At 39.8% G+C, this 14,157-nt stretch overlaps 1 protein-coding gene across 1 annotated transcript in view; it reads right to left on the bottom strand.

The window, feature by feature from the left end:
• The window catches only part of tmem145 (transmembrane protein 145), a 40,594-nt gene that overhangs the window by 3,194 nt on the left and 23,243 nt on the right, over nt 1–14,157 (bottom strand). Inside the window, exons 6-14 of the mRNA XM_063486973.1 lie at nt 11,881–11,965; nt 11,256–11,327; nt 8,389–8,457; nt 7,697–7,777; nt 7,294–7,372; nt 5,783–5,876; nt 2,668–2,840; nt 1,829–1,949; nt 1,288–1,476 (exon numbers count right to left, since the gene is read on the bottom strand). Coding sequence (XP_063343043.1) covers nt 1,288–1,476; nt 1,829–1,949; nt 2,668–2,840; nt 5,783–5,876; nt 7,294–7,372; nt 7,697–7,777; nt 8,389–8,457; nt 11,256–11,327; nt 11,881–11,965 — 963 coding nt within the window. The remainder of the gene's footprint in view (nt 1–1,287; nt 1,477–1,828; nt 1,950–2,667; nt 2,841–5,782; nt 5,877–7,293; nt 7,373–7,696; nt 7,778–8,388; nt 8,458–11,255; nt 11,328–11,880; nt 11,966–14,157) is intronic.

The raw sequence follows: 14,157 nt of genomic DNA, 5'->3' as shown, positions 1-14,157 counted from the left end.
AGAATTAGTGGTCCAGTGGATGAAATGCAAGTGGGACCACACTCAAAATGTGTCTTGACTACAATGCCAGGTTATCTAGTTGGTTTAGATTGCTGGTGCTGAAGGAAAGAAAAGTCTCCATGCTCTACCTGAAGCTGAAACTTTCAGATACCATCCATCACAAGAAACCAGTGAAGAGCTTGAGAAGAGTCGCTTACAACAGCCTGAGTGACACGGCATCCATCAAATATCAACCAAAGACTGGAAACTTGGCTGGTTTCCACTAACAAATCAGGCCTGCCAGACAAGTCCAAGGTGTGGATATACCAACCTAGAGTTTGTTCATGGCACTCATCTATCAGGTCTCAATTTTCACAGTCAAGGGCTTCGAGAGGAGGAATTATTCTAAGAAGATTGCTACTCAACTTGAAACCTGAACACCACGACCTTGTAGGGGCAGAAAAACAAGCTTCCTATCAGCAACTTAAATGAGGACTGATGATAATCCATACATCCATGCAGCTGAGAACCTGGACAATATAGGAGCAAGCAGCAGAATGCTTTTAATCCAGGACCTCTTCAATGTTCAACCACGCACATTTAAATTGTTCTGTGGGAAAGGCAAAGATACAAACCAACAGCGAGGGACCACTACTGCCACAGCCACAGACAAATCCTTAAGGCTGTCACAGATATCATCAATACTCAGGTTCAAGAAATGCTGAAAACACCATCAGTACTTAACAGTGGCTGTTCAGTTGCCCCCTAAGGTAGCAGAAGTTAAAGTGGCTCAGGAGAGGACTGCAGTTTGTAGATATGTTGCACCACCTAAATGTCAGGGGCTTGATGTTTTGTTTTGTTTTTTTAAATGCATCTGACTAAAAAATACTTCTGGTCAAATCTGGTCAAAGTTCCTATTTAATTATTATTTCACTGTGCTAAAGTGTTTTAATATCAGTCTGTGTTCACTGTCACTCGCCTGTCACATTTAGGAAGCTATGAAAGTTTCTGGGAAGAAATAATCCCTGTAAACATTTTCCCTTAGTTATTGTATTATTAAGCTAATGGAAATTTTTTAGGGTGAGGCAATGAGGTAATTTCAGTTTTCACAGAAACATACACATTTGAAAAGGATTAGGAAACAACTGATCCAGTTATATTCTATATAGTATGTAAGTACATGTGCAGTAACTCTGATAAAAGCACCTTGTTTTCTGGGTCTTCAATTTCCTTGTATTATATCTAATTTCAGTCCAGAATATCAATTATAAATTCAAATATACATAAACACTTGCAGTTTACACTTACTGATTGGATGGAGAAAAGTTCGGTGAAGTTGGGTTGCGAGTCTCCCAGAAAGGAGCTATTTCCATAGGCATGATGAGGAAAACTCTCCGCCCCCTCACCGCCTTTCGGACTGGACAGCAGAATCCCGATTTGGGATGTCCGTACATGGTATGGGAAGTTCTTATTGGCTGCTGAAGGCCGTGTGATAACCTAAAAGGCAAACAGATTAGAAAATGACACAGATGTGCATATAAAATAAACACACACACATATATACACAGTTTAAAATCAGGGTATACTGTATAGTAGCTTTCATGCATCCAGATCTAAGTGAGAAGAGGAAAGTGCAAGGAATGTAGTGAGCAGGCATGCGAACGGAAATTTGCCTGAACCGGGCTCATTAATAAATAATAACGTGTCGAAGGTGAGAAAAAGGAAGATAATGATGTGTGTAAAAGACAACCAGCATGAGGAAGTTAAGAAATAATGTATGACTGACAACGGAAAAAGTGACTTAAATAATATGAACTCGTCTGCATGTGAGTGTGCGATCGATACGAACAAGAAAGACGATGTGAGCGTAGAGATGGATCCCGAGCTGAATGCCGTTGACGATCTTCTCCCGAGCCCAACGAGGAATCCCAAAGTTGGCAATCAGAGCCATAACAGGGACAGCAAAAAACCTGAGGAAGAATAGTGAACACACTTACGTTAATAATGAGAAAGCACATTAGACAAAAAGACCCCCAAAAAACTACAAGAATGTGGTCTGATGGTGGGAGAGAAAAAAACGCAATGAGAGCAGAAGATTTAAAGCATATAGAGAGATAAAGATGGAAAGAGCAGAGATGTGGATAATGAGGCGGGAGATTGTGGTTGCAATGAGGGAGAAATACATAGATAATATTAGTCTTTGTAATCTACTCTTCATTTCAAGCCTCTGCTGTTATATATAAGTGGGTGACGGCTAGAGATACTAAGCAAAAAATGTTTTTTCTCAGGATTGTGTAGAAGTATGTAGCTGATCCAGTACAAAGCACTGAATATCTGGCACGCATATAAAGAAGCATAAATTATTCTAATAGAAGATATCTCACCAACTCAGAAAAACACACAGTATTGTCTAGCAATCATGCAGTCAGAAACAATGATACACTGCAACCATGTGAGGTAAAAGTGTTTGGCCGCACACTACTGCAGAGAATATGTGTAAACACCTTTTTATTCCCAGATAGCTCAAACATGAGCTTTCTCATGCACTTTTTTTTCCCACAGAACAGCATAAATTATTCAAATCGAGAGTCCTCAAGCAGAGAAATCTGTATTTTTTTATACTTGTGCAATCAAAACCCCAGTACCATCTCTGGTGCTATTAAGCGCAGAGAGCAGTGCAGGTCTCACCATAGTGTGTATGTGGTGAAGAAAGGGACGTAGAAGGGCTGCTTCTCGGGGTAGTGCTTCAGGGAGACCAGCACGGCGTAGCAAAACCACACATACGCAACCAGCTGCAGGCCCATGAGTCCGTATCCTGCAGGGCTGTCGTAGGCGTACAGCACTTCACCTGGGTCAAAGAACTGGCAGGAGGAAATGATGCCAAAATTACCACGCACACATTAAAACAAGTACAAAATATTTTACACAAAAGGAGGGAAGAAGCTTTATACTGAAGCTGGTGTTTTAATTACTAAGATGGATAGCTCATGGTTCAGTAGATCCACTGTGATGACAGAGGCAAAGCTCTGCTTGTAGCATTCAGTGTGAGTCTTTGACACCGATACTTCACAACTAGGCCACTGGTATTTGTGTGCACGGCTTTGTATGTGTGTATTTGGGGCATGTGCTTGAATCTGCTGATACTAGATTGCATTTCACAGTCCAGTGACAGGATAGCATGGGCCATCCTGCATAATGCATAGATCTGACTAGTTGGTGTGGACCTGCTTGAAACCTCCCCAGCATACCAGAGAGTCACAAAGAAGTATTTTAATTCTGTATTGCAATATCTAAAAGGGTACACAATTTTTGTATAAATTTAAGAATGAGAAAAGAAGATGCAAAGATGTAGATTTGAACCTGCAGGGACACGTGTGGTTGTGCTGTGCATGAATTTTGTGAACAGGTTTTCCACAACAGCTTGAAGTTGTCTGTCTGTGATTTAAGGGTGAAAAGGAAATTCAGGCAGAACTCAACTGAGTGACTAAATCCGACTTTTACAGCCACGAGTTCGCTCTTAAAGCACAAATAAAACTTTGAAGTACAAACACTTTTGATACTTCCTCCTGAATCGCCAGTAGGAATGATTAGAAATAATTCAACATTGTTTTCACTCATTCAGACACTTGGAAAGAGTCACACTAAATGCTTTCACACATTCAGATATGGTAACAGACAGCTATAACACTTAGAACACAGCCCTGCTTTGATTCCAGAGGGCCTGGCAGATTCCTGACTGCAACCCAAGAAACAGTGTACAAGTCTTCCTTTCAGTTCCAATTGTAACCTAGTTAAGCTTATTTTTAGCAGGAGCTCCCTGGAGTTTTGAGCTCTTTAATAGCAGCGACCATATAAGAGGGCAGGCACCAGAGAAATTATACTGCCTCAGATCCACATATTGTATTGTGAGAGTTATCAGTGAGCTTCCACTACACTGTGCCAAATGTATCATCACCGTGCTGTCCTCAAAGACTGTAATCCACCGTCCCTACATTTACCATATTTACATGTCACGTTGCTGCAGGCTTTACAGTATGCAGAGATGTATGCAACGAGTCTGTTATTAATTCATAAGCTCATCGAAGCTGGAACCTAGAGAGGCATAAGAATTAATGAGTCGAGGCTGATTACGAAGTCTAACGTCCCTGTCAAGGAAAACTCTAAAGGTTCTTGATCTGAGCTCGAGTACATTATATGCACTGGCATAAGGAACCATAAATGTTGTGGTTGCACTTGGGAACTGTCTGGCTGTTTCTGTCAAGATAGAAAATTTGTAACTCATCAATGATTTTCAGCATTTTGTTTTTACAATCAACTTGATGCATTTTCATAATTAGTAATGTATCAATGTAATGAATAACTTGACAGGAAAAGCCATTACGGCCCACGCTGATCTATGGGCCCAACTCTTCTATGAATATTTATGAGATTATTAAAAAAGCCAAATAGAGCAATAACACAAGTGCAGATGCTGTGTCGAGTTTAGGCGTGTCAGAAATCTTGTACCCAATCATGCCGGATGTAATTCAGACGCTGTTTTCATGTCACACCTGAAGGGCAAAGGGATCGGGACGTTTTCGTATTTGAACTGAAAGCTTTGATCGCCACTGTTCACAGGACTGGCACTAAAGGATATTTTCAGTCTTGATTATTCTTTCAGTTATTCCCCCATTGAAGCAATCAATCTTGCTTTAATTAATTGATCTGTACAAAAAAACAACAACTATTTCATTCTATCCACTGAAGACTTCAAAACCAAAGCATTATAAAAAGCATGAAATCCACACATTTGACAAGGTGAAACCTTAAAATGCTTGGTATTAAATCATTATTGGCATAATTATTAATTCATTTTGACTCTGGAGCTATAGTTGAATTAGCAAATTAATCAATATTCAATTAATTTAGAACAATTTTCTTCCCATCCATACATTTTCCTTCACCTTTCTCCAATTCAGGGTCTCCCAGGGCTTGAAGTCTATCCCAGATGTCAGAGTGAGAGGCAAGGTACACCCTCAACAGGTGCCCAGTCTATCACAGGGCCTGACCACAATTTTGATAATTAATATTTATTCATATTTGATATTTATTTATTCAGTCACCACATAGTAAACAGACCGTGCAAAAAAATGAATATAAGATCCCCACCTATATAACAAATAGTGACCGAACAGGCTCAGGCTTAAGTAAATAACATCAACAATATTCTCACACATAGCCCTCAAATATGTATTTGTATAGCAATCTTTTGAAAACTAAAAATGAATTACACATGTTTATGGTCATACTGTATCAGCATCATTAACAATTAAGATAATTTTTTTCATTACTGAGCATTTTACAGCTTCACAGGGGTGAAGATGTGCTAATGTTTAGCAGGATTAAGATTTCGCTTACTATCTTCGTTAAATGTCCCAGTCTGCTCAAACTAATTGGCGATAAAAACAAAAACACAGCTGATGCTTCAGAACAGTTTCGCAGTCATTTTGTTACCAAAGAATTATTGGACAAATTAAAACAATAAGAACATCAGAGTTATGCCAGTCGACTGCATGGCGTCCAAATTTTGCCAACAATCCACACTATAGCTGCCAAGCTACTTCCCTGCACACCTACTCACATTATCACAAGCCTGTCAACCTTACATAGTGGAAAAAGTCAGCATGATTATTTCTGGGCACAGTAAATGGCTCTGAAAATATGATGCTATACTGCTGACTAGGAATATATGTATAGATAAAATCGATATTAAAAATAAACTTCCAGTCCCTTCCAGCAGTGTTGGTGATTGTGTAAACAGTACCTCCGCCTCATAGATGAAGAGGATGACGTAGGTGATTGTGTAAACCGTCATGTAGATGCTCAGTTTCACAGACCCACTGTGACTGATCCTCGCCCTGTGATATGCAAGGATAAACCACAGGGTCAGAGGTTGCACACAAGTTGGAGGAAGATAAGAAGAAAATACAATGACACACTTTAAGAGACACAAAGGAAAGCTAAGATACAAAACACACACACGCACACAGAGACACAAAATCCTGCATTTGCTTCTTTACACTCAAGCAGACAGCTTAATCAAAAAACAGCTATTCAAACTACACAGCACAAAGAAATGTGTGCATTAAACTCTCTGCTATTTATATATTTAAAACAGCTGCGGGCTTATGGATGGAGCAAAAACAGAAATTAATGCTTCTCTATTTGTAGCTGTCAACAAATAAGCATTTCAGCGTTAAGCCTTCATCAGCATTTCAAAGATCTTTTTGCACAGCTAATTCATCATTACGCTCAACAAAAAAATAAAAGAAAAAATAAATCAAAGTTGTTGAGTAGTTATCTGCAAATTGTCAACTAGTTAAACGCTACAGATAAATAGCTCTGCTTTATGCTTAGCCGTGAAGCAGTTCGGTTTATTCACTGGGGTTTTAAGAGAGTTTAATACGTCTAGAAATCTTCTGAACCCAGAGGAGGATCTAATCCTAGAGTCAAAAAAGCCAGCTTAAAAATCTTGCAAGCTAAGTTTTTGCTGTGAGTTCTGTATGAAAAAAGAGATTTAATTTGTGCCAAGCCAAAGCAATACCAATCTTCAAACTTTGACACATGTTTAGATGATGACTTGCCAGAAAAATAAAATCAAGATTCTGAAAAATACCTTATAAACAGAGGTGATTTGTAAAAAAGCAAGATCGTATAGCTGCATGACTTTTTCTTCTCACATAAAGCTAACTCAGAAACTGATGTCAAGAAAAAACTGGCATGTTTCTCCCGTTTGATAACTGGAGTTTGAATCCAGTATTCAAAAACAGGCAAGACCAATGACAGTTGGATGAGCAGGGCATTTGTCCAGTCATGTGGAAGATGGATAAATGCTGACATTCCAGTGAAGAAAAGCACTCTTAAATAATCCATTGTGCTGTCTAACTGCCTGTCCCAAGCAAATGTCTGCTAACCCTTGCCAGAAACCAGTGAGCAAACAAAAAACCTGTCAGCCGGCTCTGCGAGCCAAAGGTAATGCTTCAGCTCAACATGAAAACATCAGAAAGTTCACACCATAACATCATTTATCCATGACATCCCTTCACACACATCAGGTGCTCGCCCACATTATTATACGCAGCATCCTAACTGACTTTTTGACTCCTGTCACCCGGCATCATCAAGTCATCATGGTGACAGTAAGTGCTGACAGTGAGTGACATTCTCAGCATAAAAATACCCACAAAATGTGACAGGCTTGTATAAACAGACACACACGCGCACAACACTGCAGTGTAGTGAGATAATACATGTACACACAGACAAAGCGCCCACCTGGTGACAGTGAAACCTTTGCCCAACAATATGAGCATCAGAAGGAACACCAAGAAACTGACGGAGAACAGTAATTTCCCTGGAGATGGTCACAGAGGTGGAGGGAGAGACAGAAAATGAGAGAGAGGAGACAGAAGGGGTAATTAGGTTGTGGTTTCCGAATCTGAGATATCAGAGGGGAACGATAAAATCAGGTCACCGCACACATTTTTGCGCGCGCACACAGTCGCGTACAATCACGCCCGATCCAGCCTGTGCACGCTGAACCAGCTATTACATTTCTTCAGCTGCACACGCACCCATCAGCATCCTATCATTCATTCTGCTCAGGCAGTGAGCGATTTTCCAGTGCAGAGTTAGTGTCAGTCATTGAGTCAGTGATCGATGCAGGAGAGGAACTCACCAAGTATTTTGAGGCTGCCATTGCCAACTCCATCTCTAGCATACAGGCCCCAGTAGACACAATGGAACAGCAGGCTGAGCACTGCCAAGTGGAAAGGATGCAGGGAGGAGAGAAATTAGAAAAAAGAAAAAAAAAACACCAGAAGGAAGAAAAGAGGGAAAAGAGATGGGTGAGCAGGCGTTACAGAAGAGGAGAAAAGCCATAAGAGGAAGAGATGTGGGAGTTAAGAAAAGACACAGAACAAAGGTGACAGGGAGATGATAATGAGGGAGGAGAGAAGGGAAGCAAGACAGAAAAGAAGAAGGAATTTATAAAAGGAGCAAAAGCCTTGAAAGAAGTGGGAGGAGAGGGTGAAAGCGAATTCAGGGGTGGCACGAGAATCGAGAAGGGATTTAGAGAGAGGACAAGCAGGCAAGAAAGAAGAAAGTGAGATAAGGGGGTGAAGAAAGAGAAGAGGATAGGATGAGAAGAGCAGGGAGGGGGTTCATCAGTAACAGCATGCTCCACTAAACACCGTAACACAGGGAGACTGTTTGCAGTAGGTCCTATTCAGAGGCTAATAAGTGCGATAATATCTGTGCTCTTGAAGTGGGGATTAAGGTGTGAGATGCTGCAACCGTGCAAGAGGCTCAGTCATCTCGAGTGTGTGTGTTCTGTCAGTGTGCGTGTCTGTTCAGGACAGAAGCTCTCACCTTCCACACCTGCTGCCGTCATAAACATTTTGTAGGTTGTGTGAAGAAGCTGTCTTCCCTTCAGATTGTCTACAGGTAAAAAAAAAAAAAAAAAATAAATAAATAAATAAATAAATAAATAAATAAATAAATAAAATAACAAGAGATAAAGGTGACAGAGGTGTGTGTGCTGGGGGAAAGATAAAAAGGATGAGGATACACTGACAGATGGCGAAGGAGAGCGGGAGGGGTACAGAGACTGGGAGGCAGAAGAAAAGAGCAAGAACAAGGGAACGGGCTAGATAAATGGGCGGAAGCGATCATTAGTATGCATCCATCTCACGATGCACATCTCCAGATGACGCCTTATACATCTTCTCTGTTCATGCCACATAATCCGAGAGGAAATATTCTTAATGCGTATTTAAGCAGCCTATTTTACTACCAAAACACTCCGGCAAACAGCAGTGGCCTGGGAGGAAAATTTATAGGGAGAAGAAGGGTCATAAACGATCACGCTCTTTAGCTCTCCTGTATTACAGCAGGCTTAGCCAGCCAAGTGTTGCTGGATCCTCCTGGGACTTTTGCAGGTGCTCTAATGATATTTTTTAAAGAGACACGTTTCCCAAAAACTTCATATTCATTTATAGCCCTTTGAAGCTTTTGCAAACACTGTTGTTGGGCTTTTCCCCCCCTCTCTGCGAGTGCACGTCTCTCGAGTTTTCTGTTCCTGTTTTTTAAAACAGAGACACGTTGCTGTAATATGTATAGAATGTGGTGATAATAAAGCAAGGCCTCCCCTAAAGAACAAAGCCTTAATCTCAATGACAGGACATGCTGCTCCAAAATCTGCATGTGTGGTTCAGTATTAATGCTGCATACAGATGTGCAAGTTACCCATCCCACGTTTCCTTTTTACCCTCATCGTCTTTTGAACTGTGTGCCGTTAACAAGTGCCCTCTCCTCTGTACTCTATCGGACAAAGTGTCCATGAATTCTAAAAAGATATTACATTTTTGATTATTCAGACTTGAAAACAGTTTCCACTTCTCCTCAGTCAGCCTTTAATGAGCTGAGCCCAGAGAAGCTAAGGCATTTCTGGATCTTGTTTACAAGTGCTTTTTTTCTGTGTAGTAGTATTGCAACTTGCATTTTATGGATGCAGCAACAAACAGTGCTCAGAAGTGTTTCTGAGAGCATGCAGTGGTTTCCACAAGAGACTCAAGTGGAGCAGGGGGATTAATCCAAAGAGAATTGAAACCGACAGTCAGAACCTCTAATCGACGTAATCTTGCCCACGTTGGTTGTTTCTGAGTTTGTTTAGTTTTTCTTGTTGCTTTTTTCAAACTCTGTTAATACTCCAGCTGGTATTTACCGTCCACTTTAAAACAGTACTGAGTGCGTCGTCACGTGAGCCCGCCCCGTCCAGCCTGCGCCATGGTAACATCATGGAGGAAAAACTCAAACACCGAGCCGACTGTGCAACTCGAGCAGCTTGTGCCAAATAAAAAATCTACATCTGTTGTTTGGACACATTTTTGGCTTTAGTAAAGGCAACATCAAACAGGAAGAAAAAAACTGCAGGGAAAATAGTTTCAGCGACCAAAGGTAAAACAGCCAATCTGTTACAACAGTGTGTGTATGTGTGTGTGTGCAGATTCAACTAAGGGTTTTTAAAAAAAAAAAACATTACACAACTTTTCCATGTTTTCTTTTACCCTGTTTCAATTTTTTGAAGTCTATTTTTGTCAACAAATTTCAGATATGAATATATACTTAAAAACACACATATTCACCCATTTCAAAATTTGAGATGTTTTCTTTTTATCATTCTTTTTTGTTGTCATTTTTAGTCAAATAAAGGGTGAAATCCTTGCGTTCTGTTTGGTAATTGAGTTATATTGCTTTTCTTTTAATGTTCATAAGGACAATGACACAATTTTACATCTCTATACTAAAAATGATATATAGAATTGACTGCAATTGCTAAACAGTTAATGCAATACTTTTGTTAAAATCCTTGTATTAAAGCTAAAAGTCAATTCAGCCACATTTTGGTTGTTTAATTTAAATTCCTCTGAAGATTTTCAGAAGGAAGTCAATCTCAAGACCCAGCATCAGTAAGGACCCCAATAAAGATGTCAGAAAAAGCATTCACATGGTAAAAAAAAAAAAAAAACACATGCATCAGTTTGTTCACAGTTTGTTTGGACAAAGAAGTGAGAGTTAACAGAGCTAACAGAAACATCTCACCAGAACTTAATTTAGTAGGCAGACTTGAAAAAATTGAAATCTGACTCTCAGTGCTGTGAAAGATTGTGCGATTCAATCTTCCATTCTTAATCTGAAGCGTGCCTCATTGGGTCCAAAGATCATTAAATGGATGCTTAATTTTAATCGTCTAGAGAAGCAAACTACAGATTAAGTGCAATACAAGTGATTCTGCCCCCTTGCCAGTTTATAAAAAGGAAGATGTGCATATGATAGCACAGAAACGCCCGACATGAAGAAAGCCGGGGATTTTGCCAGGAGCTGTTGCTCTCAGTTGCTTCAGGGTTATTTCAGCTTTGACCTTTACGTGACAAACTCGCTTCAGTAACCTTAAGGCTGCAGCTACCTTCTCCACTCAACCGTTCACCTTAACATGAAAACCAAGCCCTGCTATCACCGTCTCCTCTTTCCTGCTTCCCTGATGCTCGTGCTCAGTCTCTGCCCAAAGAGAAACGGCACATGCTCCACCTTTACTTATCTGAAGGAACACGAGAACTTACTCCCATCCCATCAAGAAACCATGTAGATTTTATAATAGATCTGACACAAAAATTGCATTTCTGGGGGGCTTTGAATTCCTATCACATTAAAAGAGAGAAATAAAAGGCAGTACTTACAGGCAAAGTAGCAGGAGAGAAGGAACACCATGGAGAAGATGATCAGGAATGTGATGTCTGTTTCCAAGATGCCTGTGAAAGGAGGAAGAAAAATTCAAGAAAACTTGTGATAAAGGGAGAAAAATTGAGGAGGAAGAAAGAAATAGGAATATGAAAGAGAAGAAGGCAAATGTACAAGATACACAGTGGGTTTAGATGCAAAGGAAGAAGGAGTAAATAAGGTATACAAGTGTTCAGATCAATAAAAGAAAGTAGAACGTATGAGGGAAAGACAGATAATTTACAAGGGACAATAAATCCAAAGAGCAGGGTGCTTGATATGGATATTGGATTTAATGAGAAAAAGTGAGAGGCAGTTACAGTAGAGCAAGAGTGTGAGAGATCGGAGGAAACATTAGAGATGTAGGAATAATTAATTTAGATGCTACGTTGGCCCTCTTTTCTTCTTTTCATCCCTTCCTCTCAGTTTATCTATCATCATTAATTCATTCAGCCATCCCTTCATTATTGTCATTTGTGTAATTTGTTCAGTTGAGGGTGCTTTATTGGCCGTGCTAAGTGGTGTGGGCTTGTGCCATCAGCGATTCATTCCATAATCTCTCACTTTCAGTCTAATCACTCTTACCAAACTCGTCAGCAGAGAAATGCTGCGTCCAGAAAGACTGGCCATTGGTCAGTTTCATCTCATACTCCAGCTGCAGGCCATCTCCCTGCAAGACATAAGAGAGCAGCAGAAGTGGACAGTGCATGGTTAACAGATTTGTACAAAATATTAATGCACTATGTTTATTTATGATCTTTATAAAAATTAATTTGGGGGATATTTTGCTTTTGCAGACCAAATTACTTTAGAGGGGAAGTAAACATGTTTACAGCTAGTTCCAAAAAATGATTTTGGTCTCTATAGCTATTTTTTACCCTGTATGCAACCATATGGGGTGGGTGAATTTTTCATAACTCACCCATTTAAATTTTAGTAGAGCGTAAAGTTATGCATTATTAGGGCCCACAGGCATTTCGAGTGACATTAGCCGGCTGTTAGACATCCATTTGGCTAATTCGACCCCTTGACTGTTTTTGTGTACTTGGGCACTTGTGAAGTATGTGTGTACTTATCTGACAAAGCTTTCTTGTCAAAGAAAGCTTTCTAGCTTTCTTTGCAGCTAATTGTACCAAGTACTTGCCCAAGAAGTTTAGGTGAGTCATATTGTGGCCTTTTATTTGTATGCATTTGTTCATTACTTTACAACTATTAGTGTGTGAACCTAGCTAACCAACTTGCTAGCATTAGCTGGAAGCTTTCTCCTCCAAATATGGCTCCAAAGAATAATAATGTTAAACTAATAACTGATATCATTATAGCTATACAGTTAATGGTTGCAGTACATTGTTGTAAATTATATATTAGGAGCAACTCCCTTCCATGTATGCACACCACATACAGTCTCGCAGTCAAATATTTACCCATAAGCTCACGGGGTTAAGCAGGTGATCCATATGCTTCAAGGCTATTACAGAGGCCTTAGTTCGGTTCCACCGTGAGCCATTTGCTATTTACCTTGCCCCGCTCTCCCACCTTTCCTGTTTACTCTCAAACGCCTGTCATAATTAAAGTCTTAGAAACCCAAAATATATATATATTTAAATACATATTTAGAGCCACATGCTAGCGTGCCATTAGCATGGAGGCTTTTCATAGAGAAAATAAAAACAAAGTTTATGAAAGTAAATTATGGGGGACCACCACGAAAAACTTCATGAAAACAAACTTATTCCAGCACGTAAATCACGTCCACCCAGCTGAACATTGGTTTTTTGAAAGAGGTTACAAAGGAAAACTGGACAAAGCCATCCAGAGCTCCGGAGCCAGCCACAAGCCTGCAGCCTCAGTATGAACAAAAAATCAAAGCAGATACTAGGAAAATTATGGAGATGAGTGAAAAAAGGGTCAACATCCTGGTGAAGTTACGCATATATTGAAAAATGTTAAGTGCCTGACAGTTGTTTTGTTATATAAATATGTTGCACCTGCTTTTGTTTGGTAAGGTGAAAAATATGTCAGGTAAAGGTGGGTGTCCAGCAATTCCTTTTCAGTTAATTATCTGTGCCTCGTTCCAGTAGCAGAGTGATTTATTTTCAGTTGATTAAGTGACAGACGTTTCTGTAACCTTCTCCAGTTTGGGGGAAATTGTGAAGTTTAATTATTTCTTTTATTATGAAAATTATATTTTGTATTTATTTATTGGTTGCATATACTGCAAGTCATTGTTCCCAGAAAGAAAATCGGAATTCTGCAAAAATCGACAGAGGAATTGGACTCGACTAAGAAAATGGCAATTGGTGCATCTCTGGTAATTTAGTATGAGGAGACAGGTATGGTATACCTGATTACAACTGAATGCACTGAATGCAACTGTGTCATTTAGTCATTCTTCAAGCTGGCCTCGGCGCACCTCAGGATCCTCCAGGTGTACGGAAAAAGTTAATGGGGAAAGAAAAAGGAATCTGGGCTGTTCTGCCGACACTGTGCTGCAAATCCAGAGATGCTCAAATTAACAGGAAAGATGAAAAGATCATATCCATAGCAACAGCTTTCTCTTGCTTAATTCTCTGAGTATTCTTGGTCTCAATTATTAATACTGTGATTTTAATTATTTGTTAGGCTCAATATCTTCAAATGTTGATCTGATATAACTGCCCGACAGTGCAGTGGTATGAAAGCTATCACAAAGAGAGAATATTTGTTTTATTTAAGTCAGGAGAAGCACCACAAAGAAAACTAGCATGCCCCTGTGGCAAGCCAATATTGGGTTAATGTGAATGTTTATTTGTCAGTTCTCAACACAAAAAGCATCAAATTGAAATGAATTTGGGAGGTGAGAAAAAAGACGTATGGGGAGCA

The sequence above is a fragment of the Pelmatolapia mariae genome, linkage group LG10_11 (assembly GCF_036321145.2).
Source record: "Pelmatolapia mariae isolate MD_Pm_ZW linkage group LG10_11, Pm_UMD_F_2, whole genome shotgun sequence".
Lineage (NCBI taxonomy): Eukaryota > Metazoa > Chordata > Actinopteri > Cichliformes > Cichlidae > Pelmatolapia > Pelmatolapia mariae.
The sequence above is the reverse complement of the archived record's forward strand: the minus strand, read 5'-3'. Positions and strand labels throughout refer to the sequence as shown.